We start from the raw sequence: 22148 nt of genomic DNA on the forward strand, positions 1-22148 counted from the left end.
AAAATGTGACAAATCTGTACTTGAAACAATATTCATCACAGCAGCCACGTTATCACAGTTGCGTGAAAAATTACAGCAAGAGAAGCGTTGGGATATATGAAACGAACATGTGTTTAATCACGGCATAGAGTAAACAATCGCAAAGCTGATGCAAATTATGAATTATAAACGATATAAATTCGTCTTTTTACAACTATACGCTTCCTTGTAATTACAGATCCCAGGATCAATGTTCCAATATGCCAAAACGATGACATGTACCTTTCTCATGGACGTTACCATAAATGGCTGCAGTACACTTACATTAGATAGGGCAACGTTTGTGTAATTGAACAGAAAATAAAACATTTATATGGTATGTATTTTATTGTTTCATCTGATAAAAAGTGTCTTGTTATGCTTAGAATTATAGCAGCTTAATAAATAATTCTTATCCTTTTCCAGGCAATAAATAATTGAAATTAAAGACAAACAGCACAGATAAAACAGCACTCTTAAATACTTATATAAAGTAACCAGTGGCTCAATAACGCAGATCTAGCAGATATCTTCTTAAAGCGGTCCTCGATAAACTTAGACAGAACACCCAGCATGTTCAGGGTAATCACAAACCCTCAGCTTGGCGTTGTACTGCAGGCCAGCTGGACACGGGATCAACCAGGCTACACCGTTTTCGTCGCACTTGTAGAAGCTGTTACAGTCACTGGGGTTAGGCAGCTGGGTGACGTCATCTGGATTCCAAGGTGGACAGGTGGGAGCATCTCCAGCTGGTTGCTGTGGGCTATCACCGTTACCAGAGTCAGCATTTCCGTTGTTCTGATCGCCATCAGGGGATTCGTCGCCAGATGGGTTACTTGGAGCAGCTGATGATGAGCAGCCAGCACTTTCAGGATAATCACAGACTCTCAGGTTGGCATTGTACTCAAGACCAGCTGGGCACGGTATGAGCCAAGCCACACCATTCTCGTCACACTTGTAGAAGGAGCTGCAATCACTGGGGTTAGGAAGCTGGGTGACGTCATCTGGATTCCATGCTGGGCAACTGGGAGCATCTCCAGTGGGTGGTTGTGGATTTATGTCACTGCCTCCCTCTGAATTTCCGTCATCCTGCTCTCCCTCAGAAGGAGTATCATCAGAAGGGTTGCTTGGTGAGGACGACGTCGAGCAACCAGCATTTTCTGGGTAGTCACACACCCTTAGCTCTGCATTGTACTCTAGGCCGGCTGGGCATGGAATAAGCCAGGCAACGCCGTTCTCGTCACACTTGTAGAAGCTGCTGCAGTCCTTTGGATTGGGAAGCTGGATAACGTCATCCGGATTCCATGCTGGACAAGTGGGGACGTCGTCAGACGGTGGCGCAGGTGAACCTCCACTGTCGTTTGAGCCACCACCAGTTTCATTGCCATTGTCGTCGTCAGCAGGAGCAGACGAGGATGAAGAACAGCCAGCTCGCTCTGGGAAGTCGCAAACCCTCAGCTTTGGATTGAACTCGAGGTTTGCTGGGCACGGGATGACCGTTGCAACCCCTGATGGCTCACACTGTAGGAAGCTCCTGCAGCTGTTGGGGTTGGGAAATGGACCGGACGCTCCCTGGCATGTTGCACTCATCTGAAAGAAATTATCTCCTTGTTAGTTCTCACTGCTTATAAAATCGATTGTTCTAATTTACAGAATGTTCACGTAGAAGTAGATATGTAAGTTTTCCGTTTCAGTCTTAATCACTCATGGAAATGCCTTATCTGAACTATAAACGACATTGCTCCTTGCTAATAATTTCATGAAATTTCAAGAACAATTGCATTATATCGTTTATTTTTCGAGCCCAGTTTCACATCTTACATAGAGTCGGATTAGTTTCTATCTTCCTGGGTCGTCTGTAGATCCAGGTAGCTTCCTCAACAACCCGTCGTCAATCAGTACTACATATCAGAATACTATGTTTGTGATGTGTATTTCCGATATATGCATGCCGTATTACTGACACCGATACATAGATTTGAAGATGATACATTTTACACTGTTTCACATTATACTAAAGTTTCCAAACTGGAATTTAAAAATAAACAATGTATTAGGAAATGAATATCAACAAAATATCCGTTGGGTCTACCTTTGTCCATCGATTATTAGACTCCAGTGTATTGTCTACCACAGATAAGATGTAGAAATATTGAACAACGCAATATTCTCTCAGTGTATTTATCTAATGAATGATGTAAATAATGTGTCAGTCTGTCTGCTATAATTTAGAAATTCCCGTCTCCTGAATAAAGTTCTATGGTGTGGTAAGAAACAAGTATCAGAGGATATACCTCATTTCCTGGGAATGAACAATGTGCCTCAGTTTTGATGACGGATAATAGATTTTCGTTGCATGATAGACATTTAACGTCATATATAACTATGATACTTGGAAATTCATACATGTAATTGATCTTTGTGTTCAGTACGATTATGATTCTAATTTCAATATGTAACTATGAGGCAAAATATCTGTAAGATTTCTACATTGTGTCCAGTGTCAGGCAGACAAAATTATTCAATCTTAAATTACTATGTTTAGGGCATTGATGCCTTAATAAATAGATAATGTATCGAAGGAGTTATCGAACGGCTAGAAACTAATTTAGGAGAATCTTGTCTTATATTATTTGTGTTGTGTGCTTGGAAGTTAGAGAGAATATGAATAAACACTAAGCAACGTTTGTTACTAAATGATGTCTCTTTTTGTTACTGGATGAAACGTGTGTGTATTCAGCAATCAAACAAGCGGTCATACTACGACGTGATACATTATATACTCTGGCTGTTCGTGGTGAACACTTACCACAGTCACTTTGCGGATGGAAGCGGCACTGCTGCCTCCGATCACAGCCGCCAATACGGCACACACAACAAGCGACAACCCTGAAAGAGTAACAAAATTTTAACACTCCAGTGTAACACCATACCATAATATGGCGCGAATGGAATGTATAGAGAACAAAACGCACCAGAGGTGTTACACAACACGATAATCCCTCCCCTTAGAGATCCAGAGCTCATAGTTTAAAGCGAAATACAAACCACACATTGCGCTGTCATTTTACACTAACAGTGAAATTCAATCCCAGGCCTGTCCTTAATTTTCTTTCACTTCAAAATAACTGGTTCAATCCGATTCTGCAACATGATGTCCTTCTCTGTTCGTTGATCACTTCTTAGTAAGATTAGTAGTTGACATCACTCATGATTAGATGATTGATGTATACGAGTGTGAAAAACTAAATCTCCGACAGTGGATTTACGAAGTCACTAATCGGGTGCCAGTCGTTCTTGGTTTCATGGATACATGTTTAATCTCATCTTTGGTCTCTACCATATAGAATAAAGTTCACATGTGTTTCAAATAGGTAGGATTCTAGAAAATATACTCTTCCGATAATGAATGAATTGTTCTTGAAGCGTCAAAATCGTGATAATAGTATTAAATTCGTAGATACAAATTTTCCTCTGGGTCTAGTATGGCAAAAATACTTAAATCTCGCACCTTGTATAAAGAGAAATACCAAAAACTATTGCACGTAGGAGGTGAAGTTGATTTTGAATTAGTGTTATTTTCTATGACTGTGTATCACTAAATAAGGTTAGTGTTTAGTGTCCCGTGGGTGATGAATTCAAGAGAGCATACTTCCGTGCAGAGCTAAGACGGAGAAGGAAATTGGCTGTTTAAAACAAAGAAACCAACTTATCATTCATATTAGATTCAAGTACCAAAAGGAAAACCTAAATCACTTTGGCCAGATACAGTTTTTAATTTCGCTTTTCTCAAGTGAGTGCCCAGCGTACCAATGACTGAGACGCCTAGCATTTTCTGGAGGTAACAGTATTTGTAGTTGGGTTGTATGTGCCATAACAGAAATTGTATTAATGAGAAGGTATAGATCTATCTACAATAAGAGCTGAGAGACTTACCCTTCATGTTGCTCTCCAAACGTTTTACACGCAGGTGCCTTAGGGTGACTTTCACGCCGCTTATATACACAACTGGTAACAAATGCAGACGTCAATCAGAACAATTCGAGCGTCAGCAGACTGATAAGAAAGAAATGGCCCGTTGCATATGAAACTTCTATGACGTACTCTGTTCTTATCTGACACATGTAATCTGCGTTTGACGACATGCGAACTTGTGTACTTTGACATGTGCGATTTGAAGCATGAAGAGACTTGAGCAAGATATAATGCCTTGTTTTGTTCAGTTGATGGGAAACGCATGTCATTGGCAATCAATGTATTTTGCTCGTCGATTGGTGATATTTCGAGGCAAATGGTCATGTTACGGACTCTAATACTTTCATTAAGTGTTGTAAAATATTTGTCTGAAATATCACGACAGACGACGCAAAATATCTATCCTCTTTTCTGACCTTATGCCGTATCTAGACGGTAATCTGCATAGATTTAGTATTGTTTGTGATAGAGGGTGGCTTGACGTCATTCCTTCCACTACGTCTGTGTACTCCATCCGTCGTGTCCAGCGTTATCCCATGTGAAAAGGTGATAATGTTTTCGAAATGTTCCGAATCACTCAGTCGGATCTGAGAAACCGTTTAAAAACGATATCCCGGCTCGCCGGCTTATTAACCTTCGGCGTTATCTGCTGGGCGGATTCGATCTAAGGCTAATTGCTGCGTGGTAACAAGATGCAGGCAGACAGATAATTCGTCAAATACAGTGTTCGGTATTGTGTAGTGTACGTGTATCAGAAATTCGGAGCTCAAACCATCGAGAAGCCCAAAATATTCTTTGCGATATTCTCCGCTCCCCTTCCACAATCGCTAACAGAGTTAACGCAGATATTTTACGCGCGTCGATTTTGGTAAAGAAACTGTGTGACTTACACGACAGATACAGCCTCTAACTGCCCCTGGGGAGCGCTGCGATCGCAAATTACATGGAGGAGCACTTTTATGTGTCGTGAGCAGTAGCAGGTCGTTTCAGATTGAGCAGCATCCACAGCGGCGACGACAGCTGGGGTGCTAGGCGATGACAAAAACGAACCTGGTGAGGAGAGCTGAAGTATCCTAAAGGTTCCGGTACTAGTGATTCATAGAAATTATATTTTTCTCTAGAGAGCATGAATTCCTGCTGAAGGTACTGACGACCGTAGTAATAGGTGATTCAAAGAAATTGTTACGGAAAAATTTGCCTCAAAATGTCGACAACAGAAAAAAATAATTTCCACGGAAATGGTTGACGTTCTCAGTAACACGCCTTATACAGATTCTTCGTAACAAACGAAACAAGAAGAGGAGAAGAATTTCCAAGTACGTAACTGACAGAAAGAACGATCAGTATGCCTTGCCCAAAGAAAACTATCAGGAGACAAGAGACTTTTGAAGCAATGGAAATTATTGTCAACCACAAATTAAATGCAACGAAAACATAAGCAATCAGCATGATCCTGGGAAAGCCGTGATGCTGTTTATGATAGTAGTAGGTCGTTTGCGATCATTCAGCAAAGACCATATCAGTACTTGTACAGTAACAGCATCATAGCTGTGAAGCAACTCCAGGAACACGTGATGCTTTACATTTCTTCACCCTCGGTATGTCTGAAGTTGTTATACGAGTACCATAGTGACAGAAAGTGGGTTCACGTATTACTGGTTGCCACAGCAGTTTTCAGACTGAACTACTACTTTATTGGCAATGGCTTTACAAAGACAAAGAAAAACATTTTTTAAGAGGCGGAACACACAGAAATCAGCCAGAGGTGTTAAATACTACCAAGATTAAATGTTCTTACTAAGTGCGAATCTGAGTGTTCAGAAGAATCGTATACTGGCAGTAATGACAAGCAGCAGTTTATGAGAGTCTCTGATACCAAAACGTCTTCAGAAGAGTGAGACTTGTCTATCGCACACACGGTGGAGGAATGGAGTACAACTGTCAAAATTGTGATACGCGGGAAAGCAACACACCTCGACTACGTAGTGTCTGTACAAATACGGAAATTTCTTAGTCTTCTTATCGTGTGTCATCATAATTTTGAAATAAGTTTGAGAAGCTGTTTTAACTCACTGACAGTCCAAATACTTGTCCAAACATATTGATATTATTTCGAGAAACTTGGAAGAAATTAAGTTCACAAAGCTGAAGCACCTGATGTTTTCGACCGTTAAGAGCAGAGAAAACTACAAGATGATTACCAAGATCTTCTGCCGTTAATTGGCTGCAGTACGGAGAGAGAGTACATTTTTCCTGTCGGGAAGTCTATACGAACCTGGCAACAGTCATCAGAAGCAGTGGAAGTAGGTTATCGTGAGTTACTGTTCATGTGTGTACTGAGAATTTATCAGAATACTGATACGAAAATCAAATAAATTTTTTTGAATCGCCTTGTTACGTATTTCCTGATACTGCGACTCTTACCTTATCTACTGCAAGCTATCCAGCAAGCCGAAAAGGTGAAAAAAGAAGAAAAAATTATGTGAAAGTGCAAGAAGCATAGACAAACTGAAAGTACTTTTACTTTCAATTTGTCTGTTGAACCTCTGCTGTCTCTCGGATGCCAATACTCGGTGACTGCTCTTAACATAATCCAGGTGGCTCTGATTTCTCAATTAGTTGACTTGTGCAGTCATATTTCTCTTCATCAGATTCGTATCTTGATCTCAGTGTAGCATTTACCTCTTATTCTGATCGATGTGGTTTGTATTTCTTATACTATTAAGGCTGCCTATGAGCAACTTTCCAACCTTCGTGGCATATGTGCTGCAAAACCTCCGCGCTCCGTTGAGAAACGCGAAGCACTGGGACACGTCACTCGTCCTTGCTTGAGCCGACACTGCACTGGCTATGAGGAGGTGTGTCACATAACAGCTTCCAGCTGCACACAGTATCCACTCAAGTGATTCAGTGACTCGTAATGTCACAACTACCTCACCAATTTTCAGACACATCAGATAACCTTAGTCAAATATTGAAATTTATTTATGTAAATTCCGTGGTGTATGATAACCTTGCACCTGAATAACTCCTAGTAACAAATTGTTTCTCATGTCTATGCTTTTTTAAGCAGTTTCCCCTATTAAAAGTATTTTCATATGCATTGTATAAGTACTCAAATACGAACAGCGAATATCGTAACACTAAAAGTATATTTGGCATGTGTTCTTTTCGACTTGTTCGAAAGAGGATACACATTTTTGATCATGCAGCCACTATCAACCAAGACACAAACCCAATTGAAACATTCGTTGCCAGTGGATACTGATTTACATCAACAAAGCAAGTTGAAAAATTTTGTCAGATCGGGCTTCGAACTTAGCTCTCCTGCTTAAAAGGCAGATGCGCAGACCAATACACCATCCAGACACAGTATGTACCATTCATGCACTGACTATCCTAGAACAGCTCCCGTCAGACCCAAATTCTGAACTTATACCACACACCACATTTTGGAAGGAACAGTCCTCACATGTATAATTAATGCGATAATGACCAACGATCCGTTTAGTACAGATGCATACCGAGCTCGAACTCTAACGGGAATCGGCGAAATGCCGCGATTAAGGGGAGTTAGAACGGAAAATAACATTTTTTCACACTTCTGGATGTATATCTCATTATAAAATTTGCAATTATGCGAATAAAATTATATATATATATATATATATATATATATATATATATATATATATATATATATATATATACATTTTTTGGTGAGCAAGTCCATATAATATTACTGAACGACTCATTAAGATTTTGAGTCTCACCATGCAGGCACTTCTTCAGTAATTCAGTATCTCTGTGTATAGGTTTTATGATATCCATGACCGCTGCTGGGATGGAATGTTTATGGCTGTATGAAATGTTTGAGTACTGGGCATTGCGGTAATTGCCCCATGAATGAGGTCCAGGAGGGCAAAGGTGGTGTACAGGCATTTCATCAGTTGACAGTCTGTGGAAGAAGGTAGCTGTACAGCCTGCTTCATTGTCAACAATATATATATATCACTTATAAAGTCTCATGGGAAGTATATTTTATTTTATTTTTTAAACGTAATCTACACCAGTTGAAAATGTAAAAATTTTTACGTGCATTACTTCAAGATCTAATAAAATCGGTTATTTTTTATATAGAAGGCTGTGGATTGCTGTGTTATAAAGTTTATGTACATAAGAGGATGGGCACCAGGTTGAGGAAGTTGAAACAAAGTTTGAGAGACAAGAAATTTTCTGATGGTAAAAGCATGAGACGCAGGCTGACAGACAAAATGATTGGTGGACTACAGCAGTATTATGGGATGGCCATTAGAAATAATGCTGAGGATTTGTTGACAATGAAGCAGGCTGTACAGCTACCTTCTTCCACAGACTGTCAACTGATGAAATGCCTGTACACCACCTTTGCCCTCCTGGACCTCATTCATGGGGCAATTACCGCAATGCCCAGTACTCAAACATTTCATACAGCCATAAACATTCCATCCCAGCAGCGGTCATGGATATCATAAAACCTATACACAGAGATACTGAATTACTGAAGAAGTGCCTGCATGGTGAGACTCAAAATCTTAATGAGTCGTTCAGTAATATTATATGGACTTGCTCACCAAAAAATGTTTTTGTTGGGATGAAAACACTACAGTGAAGGGTCAGTGATGCTGTTATTGCTTTTAATGATGACAACACTGGTAGGATGAATGTGCTACAGCATATGGGAATTAATCCTGGAGCAAACTGCATGAGAGAACTTGAACCGATGGACTAGGTTCGATTGATAAAGCAGAGTATGCAGCTCAGTTGGCAACTAAGGCGTCCAGAAAGAAGAAAAGAAGAAAGAAACTTGGAAAAAGATCGAGATTCCCGAAATACAGGGAAGCCTCTTCACTAAATTTAATATTGTCGGGATAGAACCTTTCCAACTACCCTTAATGAGGATAATGAGGAGGGGCACTACATCAGTACTGTACGCTGTAAGTTGAGACTTTTGGTCTGATGGGAGGGAAGCTGCGGCAGTGCGTGTAGCTGCAATGACCACTGTCTCCGGATAGCACAGCGGTCAGCGAGTGTAGGTACTAAGCAGAAGACCCGCATTCATATCCCACTCTCACACAAATTTTCAATTGCTACTTTTACATAAATCAGTGCCCACTGGCAACTAATGTCGTTAATAACTCTGTGTCTTGCTATTAAATGTAGCATAGTAACTTATTCTTTCTTTAGCCTGTATTAAACGGCGAAAAATCGTCTTTTATCCTTTTCAGTAACACATTTTGGTACAGCTCGCTACAGAATCTGTTCGACTACTCGTGGTTGAAACTGCAAAATCTCGGCAAAGTATGAGGTCTCATTGCATTTGAACACTGTCTCACTACAGATCGGCCAGAATCACTCGATATGCTATTATAATGAAAAATTATTTACTGAGTATGAATGAATTAAATTTCCATGCTATTAAAATTTCCTCAAAGGAGCGGATATTCAACTACTGGTTGGCACATGTAATGTGACTGACTGCTCTGCCTACTGAGTGAAATATTTAAGTTGGTCTTTCATTTAATACGAGTTAATGTTTTACCGTACTTCACTATTAATAATGATATTACTGAATAATAATTAGTCTCCACCAAACTATAATAAGGAAATGCGAGCAATAGCACCTGATTTACTTACCATATTTCTACGTAGTACAACAGTTTCTAATATATGATACGATGAAGCTGAGGATTTTTAATCTACTGTTTCTCGTCATTCTTTTTGTTAGAACTGCACATTCAGTATTCGTTACGCTTAATAATACTAACTGGAACTGTCGCTGGAGAATTAAAGGTATCCCTGTTAGACGAACAGTTTTAACTCATCAACTAATGATTACACCAGATAAAATCACAGTAGCAACTAACGGTCACTATTAATTCACTTCAAAACGTACTTCACAATTCACACAACAACTTTAAGATGAATCTACCTTTTTAGCCTGTATTCAGAGTACTTGAACGAATTTGGGTGGCCTCTTCGTAAGTTCTTAATCTCTGTTGTTAACAAGCAAATAAAAAGAAATTACTTTAGTATATTCTGTGTACCTTGTTAGAACGTAAGTCTTCTTGCAGCAAATTGATTAAATTCCATAATACCATATTAAGTATCTTGAATGTTTCGTAGAAATACTCATCTTCAGTCAATGCCTTTCATTTATATCCACTATGTTAACAGTATATATCGTTACTTCAGATTATTTAAACCAATACTATCTATGAACGCTGAGTGCGTATTACGAAAAAGTTAGAAAATTCAATTTATTTCCTTATTCAGGATTGATCAGGTTCTGATATCTCTCAAAATATTCGATTTTCTCTATGTAGGTCCGTTAGTCGTAATTAAGGAGGTCGTACAAATTTCTTTGTAATGTATCACTTTACGGCGAACGCACTTGAAATACATAACTTAAAATTCCTTAATACTTAATTATACGTAGAAATATGAATACTGATTTAGGGTTTTTGACTTTTATAGTGTCATTTTTTTTGTCAGTTAAACTCAGTATTACTCACTTTTTACGGGAGATAGTACTGAGTGCAAAGAAATCAATTTAATCTTCTCTTACAGAATCGAAAGAACAATAAAAATAAAACATAAATCCTGAGTCTCACCGCCACTTTACACCAACCTCAAGACAGTTCATAGACAAAGCTAAGCCTCTTCAGGCGTTGACAGATCGCGAATCCCACCAACTGAAAACGGTCACTCGTCGTTTCAATTATCAGCAGATTGAAGAATGGACACATACAATTTCTTAATATGATTACCAGTTTCAAGGGAAATTTACTGTCTCAGCTATGGAAGATCACCACTATACCACTATTCAAAGCTTTCTGCAGTCTTCCATCATAAGGTTCCCTGATGTACTCATCGATAGGGACTGTAATATCAAGTTCAATAACCACTTACACACCCTAGAGACGACACCTTGCTCGACTATTTCCAAACCACCACCAGCCTTCAAATCAAAATAAAACTCACACTCAATATCCTTTGAGTTCACCAACAGATCTACTAACTTTACTTTAAAGGAAACAAATCCACAACACCAATCAAAATTCCAAAAACATCGAATTATAATAAGAACTTCAGAAGTTAACCTTTTTTAATTAATCAGCTTATTCACGCCAGCGCTTGAAAAGATCTTCCCAGCTGTACCACGTTTTTGATTATAGCTAAAGGAGCCTGTTGTCTGGGAATCAGCCTAGATTTTCAATAGGCAAATTCGGGCCAAGCGTGCTAACCGCAGACTTTATAAGCGTAGTTAGACTTAACCGCTAAAGAACATAGTCTTCTTGATCCAAGTCCTCTCCCAGGACGATATCCAATGTGTAATGGTCAAGAAAGAGTTATCTGTCTCTTTCTGTCGATTACGTTAGGAACCAGATGTATTGGATGCCTGTGGGTCCACTGTGTAGCGGCTAGATCGCAGCACCGGTAGACGATCTCTGTTTCCCCAGTTCCCGTCCCACAAGCTCCCTCTCTTGCTGCATTGGTTTCTTAGAAACAGCCATTCTCATACTGGATTTCTATAAGAAATTTCAGTGGAAATGTATAAACAGTTATCCACGTACAATTTTGAATTAATTTACTTCGAAATTTATGATTATTTACGTATTTTCGCAAATATGTGGATGCGACGAATAGATCAAATCACGTGTGAAACATTTTGAGGCAATACATGCATTCTCCAAGTTTCTCATCCGCTAAAGATATCTGCTCTGGGTTTGCTACGAGACTATCATTCCAACACTTCCTTGCCACTGAGTTTGATGAACTCTTTCATAGTGGTAACTAGCATGGAGCGGCGTTTCTGACATCCGACCTTACTTTGACTCGATGCGCGGTCGCGCTAGAGCCGTCGCTGGCTCCTCTGAATTCCGCACCCTATACCCTCATGCCACCTATGAATTTCATTATGTATTCTTCCTAATACACAGTACATTGATACTAAGGAAAATTTGGTTATTTTCTGTCGTTTCTGGCATTATTGCGAAATCAGACACTGGGGACTGTCGTGTGCCATATGTGCTGTGGTTACTCTTCTATTTTGTAACAACCCTGTATCGTTTTAAGAACCTATGATTTCACATTGTCGTTACGAATTTCATATGGACACTTTCACATGGTCGTTTGACTTAGATCCTCTAATACAAAATTTTACTTTCGTGTTGTACTATGGCGGAGAGTTTGTGTGCCTGTAAATTCAAGATATTAGTTTGCTAGTAATATCAAGTTAAGACATATTTGTTTACCGATTTTTAATTATACAAGTGTAAATGTTGAAACGTATCAGTCAGAATTGTTTCGTTTTGACACGTTTTATGTACTTGCAGTGTTTATATTGCGGCACACAGTTCTTTATAAGTTAATAATAAGCCTCCTGAGAATGGATGAGACAATCAGCTCATTTATTGTGCTTAGCTATATAAGTCCTTCCTGTTTCCCACGTATCCTACAATTTATCACAATGAGTGGATGTGTATGTATGTTCAGTCATTTCAATGGGAAACCAGAGTTAGCCGTTGCCAACCTAACCTCGTTGCGACATTTAACAGGAAACTAAGACACTGGGCGGGGTTAGACGTGAAGGAAGGTCAGGAAGTTATCAGGGCATTGTTGGTAAGAAATAATCGGATCTCTCCCCTCCACCTGTTAGAAACAGAAACTGTCTCAGGCAAGCACAACGTTCGTCACACTGACAGAGGATGGATAAATTAAGAGACACGCTCTCTTCATCCGTCTTCTTCGCTTGTGGATGCAAGTGCTTGAATGTAATTCTATAGTTTGCAGAAGTACTTAATCCATTCTATTTCAGCTTCATTGTGTTGGGGAAACATTTCCTCATCCCACATTTTGATTCTTTTTGACAGTTTCGTGCGATGAGGGTAATTATATGACGAATTCTTTGTTCGGACTTGAGCCACTATCATGTGTGACCTTAGTGCAATGCATTAAGTGTTGTGAGTTCCCCTTTTTGCTAATTTATTTACCAACCTATGCATTATGTGGACAATCTTGTGCTGAATTTAGTAGTACATTGATGGAAGAAATGAAATGAAATGATCGTATGACAGTGTTGGCCGGGATGTCCCATTCGGGCTCGACTTCCAAGTGCAAGTTTTATTTCATTCGGCGCCTCATTGGGCGACTTGCAGCCGGTGATGACGATGAAACGGTGATGAGGACAACACAACGCCCAGTCCACGAGCGGAGAAAATATCCGACCCGGCCAGTGCATGGTAGGCAATCACATTATCACCCAGCTAAGCAGGCAGAAAAAAACTCGCTACACGAAGAAGGAACTGTGTGACAATAAACCAAAGTTGGGAGGGGTGATTCTACATCTGGAGGCCGATGCCTATTCAAATTTCGCGCCACTCACATAATTCTATAAGGATGTAGATACAGTTTTGAATAAACGCTGTAACGGTCGTGAGCGTTAGCTGTCTGTTTGTTTTGACGTGATGAGTTAATGCTAGTCAAGAACGCCTTCAAGGCGACGAAGACCGTTATCCCAGAATTAACATTCAGCTTCTCTTAGCCCTATCACACGACTTAGATCAAACTGAGGCGTTGATAATGGCATGATTGTAACCTTAAACGCATTCTTCACTAACCTCAACTTATCACTTCCAGTCTCAAAGGTAACTAACGCTCACTACCGTTACATCGCGTTTTTAAAGCAAACCTGATTTGCATCCTAATGTTGTTGTGTAAGTGGCGCGAAATTTGAATAGACATCGTTTTTCAGATGTAGAAACACACCTACCAACTTCGGTTTATTGTCACACAGTTCCTTCTTCGTGTTGCGATTTTTTTCGTCAGTGTACTACTAAATTTTGCACAAGATTCTCCACATAAAGCATATGTTGGTAAACAATCAAATTAGCAAAAAGGGCCTAGTGCATTGCACTAAGGACAAAAATGGTTCAAATGGCTCTGAACACTATGGGACTTAACATCGGACGTCATCAGTCCCCTAGAACGTAGAACTACTTAAACCTAACTAACCTAAGGACATCACATACATTCATGTCCGAGGCATGATTCGAACCTGCGACCGCAGCGGTCACGCGGTTCCAGACTGAAACGCCTAGAACCACTCTGCCACCACGGCCGGCACTAAGGACAAAAACAATGGTAGAATTCTCCATCAAATCAACATTTACACTAAAGTAATAAAAAGATTCAAAATGTGAGATGATGAAATGGTTTCCTAACACAATGAAGCTGAAATAGAATTGATTAAGTACTTCTGCAAACTAGACTATCACATTCGATCTCTTGTATCCACAATCGAACTAGGAGGATGAAGAGAGCAGAGCCGTCAGTGTGACGAACACAGTGCTTGGCTGAGACGGTTCCTAACAGGTGGAGGAGAGAGATCTCATTGATTCTTACCAACCACGCCCCGATTACTTCTTGACCTTACTTCATCTCTAACCACGCCTCTGCCTTAGTTTTCTGCTAAATATTGCAACAAGGTTAGGTTGGCAATGGCAAAATTCGTCGCCCATTGAAATATTTGGACTAACAAACACACATTCACTCATTTATAACAATTTGTAGGATAAATGGGAAACGGGAAGGATTCCTATAGTAAAGTACAGTAAATGATCAGATTGCCTCATCCATTCTCCGGAGGCTTTTTATTAACTTAAAGTGGACTCTGCGTCATAATATCAGCACTGCAAGTACGTCAGATGGGTCATCAATATGTGGTTTGTGAAACAACTCTGTTTGATACGTTTAAGCATTTAAAGTTGTATAAACCAGCAAACAAATATGCCATAACTTCATATTATTACCAAACTAAAATCTTGAATTGGCAGGTATCCAAAATCTCCGTCACAGTACAACGTCTAAGCAAAATTTTATATTAGAGAATCGATGTCAGACGACAGTGTGATAGTGTCCATATGAAAATCATAACGACAATATGAAATCATGTTTTCTTAACATAATACGGGACTGTAACGAAATAAAATACTAATCACAGTACTTTGACACACAACAATCACCAGAGTCTAATTTCGCTGCTGACCATTACAATCGCAACGCTAGAAACGACGGAAAATAACCACATGTTCCTTGCTGTCAAAGCACCGTGTATTATGATGAATTTTAAATTAGTGATCAAATTCGTAAGTGACATGAGGTTATAGCGGATGGTTTTCAGAGCAGCCAGCAACGGCTCTAGCGCGGCCGAGCATCGAGTCAAAGTGCTCGGATGACAGCAACATCTCTCCACGCATTTTATCAATAAGCATGAGTTCATCAAACACAGTGGCAACAAGTGTTGACATGCCAGTCTCCTTGCAGACCGAGAGCAGTTATCTTTAGTGGATGAGATACTTGGAGAATGTATCTGTCAAAATGTCTGGCATGTTTTTCGTCTACTTGTCACCTTCACATATTTATAAATTTACATAAACAATCTTATATCACGAAGGAAAGTAGTTCAAAATTGTATGAGGATAATTGTTCATACATTTTCACTGAAATCTGTTATAGAAATCCACTACTAGGGTGGCTGCTTCTAAAAAGCCGACGGAGCAAAGCAGAGAGCGTGTGGGACGGTAACTGCGGAGTCTGAGATCATCTACTGGCACTGCTATTTGGCCTCTACACAGTGGACCCAGAGCCAATGAAGTGATTATTGTAAAACTGCGTTATCGACACATGTTTTTCTATGTTTCCTAACATAATCGACATAAAGAGATAGCTATTTATTGACCATTATACACTGCAGATTGTCCCACTGAGTGGACCTGAGTCAAAAACATAACAACGTTCATAAGTGGTAAGTCAAGCTATGGATATGAAGGTTGTGGTTAGCAGACTAGACGCGAATTTGCCTGAGGTTGGTGCGAAATGGAGGTGACACTTGCGATTTACTTTTGCTACCTTTTGTAAGACGTGTGAAACATCAAGCTTAATTGAGAAAATAAGTAACAAACACAAAAAAGACACAATAAAAATAAAAAAAACTATAAAAATAAAAAACCGTAAATCAGTATTCTTATTTCTGCCTATAAGTTCAAAGGAATTGACAGTGGTATATCTCGAATGTGTTCGTCGTAAAGTGACAAAGAAGTTTGTATAATTTGTCTAATTACGACCAACAGATCCACATGGAGAAAATCGAATTTCTTGAGAGATTTCACAAGAATATTTTTTACGATAACTAATCCTGAATACGGGAATAAATTGAATTTTATAATTATTTATACACTCCTGGAAATGGAAAAAAGAACACACATACACCGGTGTGTCAGACCCACCATACTTGCTCCGGACACTGCGAGAGGGCTGTACAAGCAATGATCACACGCACGGCACAGCGGACACACCAGGAACCGCGGTGTTGGCCGTCGAATGGCGCTAGCTGCGCAGCATTTGTGCACCGCCGCCGTCAGTGTCAGCCAGTTTGCCGTGGCATACGGAGCTCCATCGCAGTCTTTAACACTGGTAGCATGCCGCGACAGCGTGGACGTGAACCGTATGTGCAGTTGACGGACTTTGAGCGAGGGCGTATAGTGGGCATGCGGGAGGCCGGGTGGACGTACCGCCGAATTGCTCAACACGTGGGACGTGAGCTCTCCACAGTACATCGATGTTGTCGCCAGTGGTCGGCGGAAGGTGCACGTGCCCGTCGACCTGGGACCGGACCGCAGCGACGCACGGATGCACGCCAAGACCGTAGGATCCTACGCAGTGCCGTAGAGGACCGCACCGCCACTTCCCAGCAAATTAGGGACACTGTTGCTCCTGGGGTATCGGCGAGGACCATTTGCAACCGTCTCCATGAAGCTGGGCTACGGTCCCGCACACCGTTAGGCCGTCTCCCGCTCACGCCCCAACATCGTGCAGCCCGCCTCCAGTGGTGTCGCGACAGGCGTGAATGGAGAGACGAATGGAGACGTGTCGTCTTCAGCGATGAGAGTCGCTTCTGCCTTGGTGCCAATGATGGTCGTATGCGTGTTTGGCGCCGTGCAGGTGAGCGCCACAATCAGGACTGCATACGACCGAGGCACACAGGACCAACACCCGGCATCATGGTGTGGGGAGCGATCTCCTACACTGGCCGTACACCACTGGTGATCGTCGAGGGGACACTGAATAGTGCACGGTACATTCAAACCGTCATCGAACCCATCGTTCGACCATTCCTAGACCGGCAAGGGATCTTGCTGTTCCAACAGGACAATGCACGTCCGCATGTATCCCGTGCCACCCAACGTGCTCTAGAAGGTGTAAGTCAACTACCCTGGCCAGCAAGATCTCCGGATCTGTCCCCCATTGAGCATGTTTGGGACTGGATGAAGCGTCGTCTCACGCGGTCTGCACGTCCAGCACGAACGCTGGTCCAACTAAGGCGCCAGGTGGAAATGGCATGGCAAGCCGTTCCACAGGACTACATCCAGCATCTCTACGATCGTCTCCATGGGAGAATAGCAGCCTGCATTGCTGCGAAAGGGGGATATACACTGTACTAGTGCCGACATTGTGCATGCTCTGTTGCCTGTGTCTATGTGCCTGACGTTCTGTCAGTGTGATCATGTGATGTATCTGACCCCAGGAATGTGTCAATAAAGTTTCCCCTTCCTGGGACAATGAATTCACGGTGTTCTTATTTCAATTTCCAGGAGTGTAATAGGTACTCAGCGTTCATAGATAGTATTGGTTTAAATAAACTGAAGTAGCGAAATGTACTGTTAACATAGTCGATATAAACGAAAGGCAAAGGGATAATCTTCATTGACAGAATATATTTCAACGAATCATTTAAGCTACTTAACACTGCATACGAAAAGTAATTAGTTTACTACCAGAAGACATAGGTTCTAACAAAGTATAAAGCTTACTGGAAAGTAATTTCAATTTATTTGTTTGTTAACAACACAGATTAGTAATTTACGAAGTGGTCAACTAAATTCGAGCAGGCAATCTGAATATAAACTAATAAGGTAGATTTATCTTAACTATTTTTTGTGAATTCTGAAGTAGGTTTATCAGTGAATTAATAGTGACTGTTTGTAGCTACTGTGATTTTATTTGGAGTAATGATTAGTTGAGTTGACGTCATTTTTGAGAATTTAAAACTGTTCGTCTAACAGGGATACGTTTATTTCTCCAGGGACAATTCCAATGAGTACTAAATCGTAACGAATTCTGAATGTGCAATTCTAACAAAAATAATAACGAGGAACAGCTAATTAAATATCCTCAGCTACATCCGTATCGGAAATTAGAAACTGTTCTACTACGTGAAACTAGGTTAATTAAATACGGTGCTGTTGCGCAGTTGAGGAGGGTCTAATTATGATTATATAATACCGTCATTAACAGCAAAGGACAGTAAAACATTAACTCGTATGAAACGAAAGACCAACTTAATAATTTCACTCGGTTGACAGGACAGGCGGTCACAGTACATCTACCAGCCAGTTACATTGAGGATATTTTGATGCCATAGAAGATTAATTAGTTCATATATTACTACAATTTTTCTTAATTTTAGGGATTTAAAATTATTACCAGACTGGAATATAAACCCGGGTCTCCTGCTTACTACGCAGACGCGCTAACCACTATGCTATCCAGACCCAAATTCTCAACTTATATAGTATCCTTACTCATTAGGCTCATTAATCACGGCATCTCGTCAATTCCCATAAGAGTTCGAGTTCACTATGGATCTTCAATGAACAGATCAGTGGCCATCAACGCATTAATTACATATGTGAGGTTAGTCCTCTCGATTATGTAATGTCTGGTATAAGTTCAGAATTTGGGTCTGGTGGTAGTTGTGCAAGAGCAGTCAGGGCATCTGTGAATATATTGTGTCTGGACGGTGTAGTGGTCACTGCATCTGTCGTGTAAGCAGAAGACCTAATTTCGAGTCCCAGCCTGGCACAAAGTTTCGACTTGCCCTGTTGATATAAATCAGTTCCCACCGGCAACTAATGTTTCAATTACTTTTTGTCTTGATTCATAGTGCCTGCAGTTCTCTTTCGGACATGTGGGAAAGAACTGACGCCACATATTCTTTTAATGAAATGACATTGTTTATTCGTATTTGAATATCAAATAACGTATATGAAAATACTTTTAATAGTGTTAACTGGTTAATGCAAGAGCATAGATGTAAGAAACAATTGTTATTAGTACTTAGTCAGTTGCAATGTTATCTATTGCCATAGAATTTACATAAATAAATTTCAACATATTTTGACATTATCTACTGTGATTGAAGATTAGTGAGGTAATTGTGACACTACAGGTAATCGAATCAGTTGAGTGGTTGCCGTGTACAGCTGACTGCTGTTCTGTGACACACCTCCTCACAGCCACTGCAGTGTGGGCTCAAGCAAGGATGAGGGACGTGTCCCAGGGCTTCGAGTTTCTCAACGAAGCCTGGAGGTTTTCTCATGGAGACTGAAAAGTTGTACATAGGCAGCATTAATAGTATAAGAAATACACACCACTTCTATCCTCATAAAGGCTAAATGCTACACTGAGATCATTGCGAAGTGGATCAAGACATGGATCTGATGATGCGAAATATGACTGTATAGGTCTGAGATACATATATATTTCTTCTTCTTTTTCAATTTTCGGCTTGCTGCATAGTCGCAGTATGTAAGGGCAGAGGAAATACGGAACAAGAAGATTCAAAAAATATGCTTGATTTTCTTATTAACATTCTCATAATATCTTAGTACACCGATGAACACTAACTGACGATAATGTACTTCCACTGCTTCTAATGACAGTTGCCTGAGTCGTACATACTTCCGAACAAGAAAGCTATACATTTCTCTTGACAAGATCTAAACTACGGTGCCAGGTACAGTCTTATCTCCGTAATGCAGTCACTCAACGGCAAACGATATCGGTACTCACCTCGTCACTGTTTCCGCGCTTGGAGGTGACGTTCAACAAATCCAAGGAGAGGAGAGTGGAAAACATTAGGTGCTTCTTTGTCACAAGTCTTGTAAACCCCACTGTTTAGTTTCTTCGCAGTTTCTCAATATCATACCAACATCGTCATGTCGGGACCAGAATTTGCACTGTCAGTGAGTTGAAACAGCTTCACAACATTAATTCAAAAGTATGATCACATACGACACGATAAGAAGACTAAAAATTTTCAAAATTTCGACAGACGCCACGTAGTCGAGCTGTGTTGCTTTCCTGCGTATCACAGTTTTGGCAATGGTACTCCATTCGTGCACCGTGTGGATGATAGGCATATCTCACTCCTCTAAAGACATTGTGGTATCAGAGACTCTCACAAATTGCTGCTTGTTGTTACTGCCAGTATCCGATTCTTCTGATCACATTCGAGTGCTGGAAGCAGCTTCCCATTTAAGTAGCCGGCCGGAGTCGCCGTGCGGTTCTAGGCGCTACAGTCTGGAGCCGAGCGACCGCTACGGTCGCATGTTCGAATCCTGCCTCAGGCATGGATGTGTGTGATGTCCTTAGGTTAGATAGGTTTAATTTGTTCTAAGTTCTAGGCGACTGACGACCTCAGACGTTAAGTCGCATAGTGCTCAGAGCCATTGAACCATTTCCCATTTAAGAAGAACATTATGTCTTGGTAGTAGTTAACGTCTGTGCCTCATTTCTGTGTGTTCCGCTCTCAAAAAATATTTTTCTTTGCCTTTGTAAAGACACTGTCACTAAAGTTTTAGTTCAGTCTGAAAAATCCTGCGTCGCCCATTAATACGTGAACCCCGTGAACCAAGTTTCGGTCACTATGTTGCACCCATTAACAACTTCAGAGATACCGAGCGTGAAAAAGTCTAAAGCGTCACGACTTGCTGGAGTTGTTTCACCACTTTGATGCTGAAACGACCTGACACGGCTCACGGAACATAAGGTCCTCCCCAGTATCAGTTCTCAGCTGCATCTGTCGCGTAAGCCACACAGTTTATTTACGAAAACCGACACGCTTAAAATAGCTCCGTTAACTCTGTTAGCGATTGTCGAAGTAGAGAGAAGAAAATCGAGAAAAATATTTTGGTCTTCCCGATGACTTGAGCTGACAATTGCTGTTATACGTAAACTACATAATTCCGAATAGTATATTTGATGAATTATCTACCTGCCCGGATAGTTGCGTTAGTTACCAAGCCGCAAGTAGCAAATAGCCTCATATCGAATCCGGGAAGCATATAACACGAAAAGCCGGCATGCCGGAAAGCCTGGATATCGTTTTTAAACGCTTTCCAAGATCGTACTAGATGATTCGGAACACTTCCAAAACATTCTCACCTTTTCTCATGGGGTAACGCTGGACATAGGAGGATGGAGTACACAATCTGCATCCCGCGGTAGAAGGGATGGCGACAGGCCACCCTCAGTCACAAACGATACTAAATCTACATAGATTAACTTGCCGACACCGTCTAGGCACGTCGTAAGACCAGGGAAAAAGGGTAATATGTTGCATAGTCTGTCGTGAAGATATATGGCACTCTGAAAAACTAAAGCTTCAGACTTACTGTACCAATATGCATGTTAGCAAATTTTGTAAATCGAAAAAGACTGCGAGGAGAAAGAAATTACACTGAACGTTTGCAACCAAAACGTCTGGCGTTAATTTTTCTCGTTTGTCATACGTTCTTATAAACCTATGACTCATTATTTGTGCTCCAAATGAGTAAATTTTACCAATTTCATGACTCAGTTATGGAAACTAACAAGTATTTCGAAATACACTATTCTTCTTTAAATGAACAGAATATATTAAAGTGGAATTCGTTAAATAATTAACCCCGGTGACGACTTCTGTTGTACTTACTCTAAGCTAATACGTATAGAACGATGCTAATATTACATTGGTGTTAAAAGTAAGGAAATGAGTGAATATAGACGAGGTATTGGTGCCTAACAGCGCAAAATAATAGTTAACATACCTTTGGGATAAAATAGTAACTATAATAGTCATGAGAATGAAAACTGACTTTTAAAAATTAGAATCCGTCATATGTGTTCTGGGCAGTAATGATAAAGGATCATTTTGATATTTCTACTCATGAGAAAGAATTGTGTGGAGGAACGGTTCTTGGTGAGAGCCGAGTAGTGGCAGCATTCTTCCT

The 22148-nt window shown here is 40.5% G+C and overlaps 1 protein-coding gene across 1 annotated transcript; it reads right to left on the reverse strand.

Moving 5' to 3' along the window:
* Nucleotides 1–347: 347 nt before the first annotated feature.
* Nucleotides 348–4002, reverse strand: LOC126262721 (chondroitin proteoglycan-2-like). The gene is made up of 3 exons (XM_049959511.1): nt 3955–4002; nt 2828–2907; nt 348–1608 (listed from the first exon to the last, which is right to left on the reverse strand). The coding sequence occupies exons 1-3, from the start codon at nt 3959–3961 to the stop codon at nt 574–576; spliced, it is 1122 nt and encodes a 373-aa protein (XP_049815468.1). The 5' UTR covers nt 3962–4002; the 3' UTR covers nt 348–573.
* Between the last annotated feature and the right edge of the window lie 18146 nt (nt 4003–22148).

Source organism: Schistocerca nitens, chromosome 6, assembly GCF_023898315.1.
Source record: "Schistocerca nitens isolate TAMUIC-IGC-003100 chromosome 6, iqSchNite1.1, whole genome shotgun sequence".
Taxonomy (NCBI): Eukaryota; Metazoa; Arthropoda; class Insecta; order Orthoptera; family Acrididae; genus Schistocerca; species Schistocerca nitens.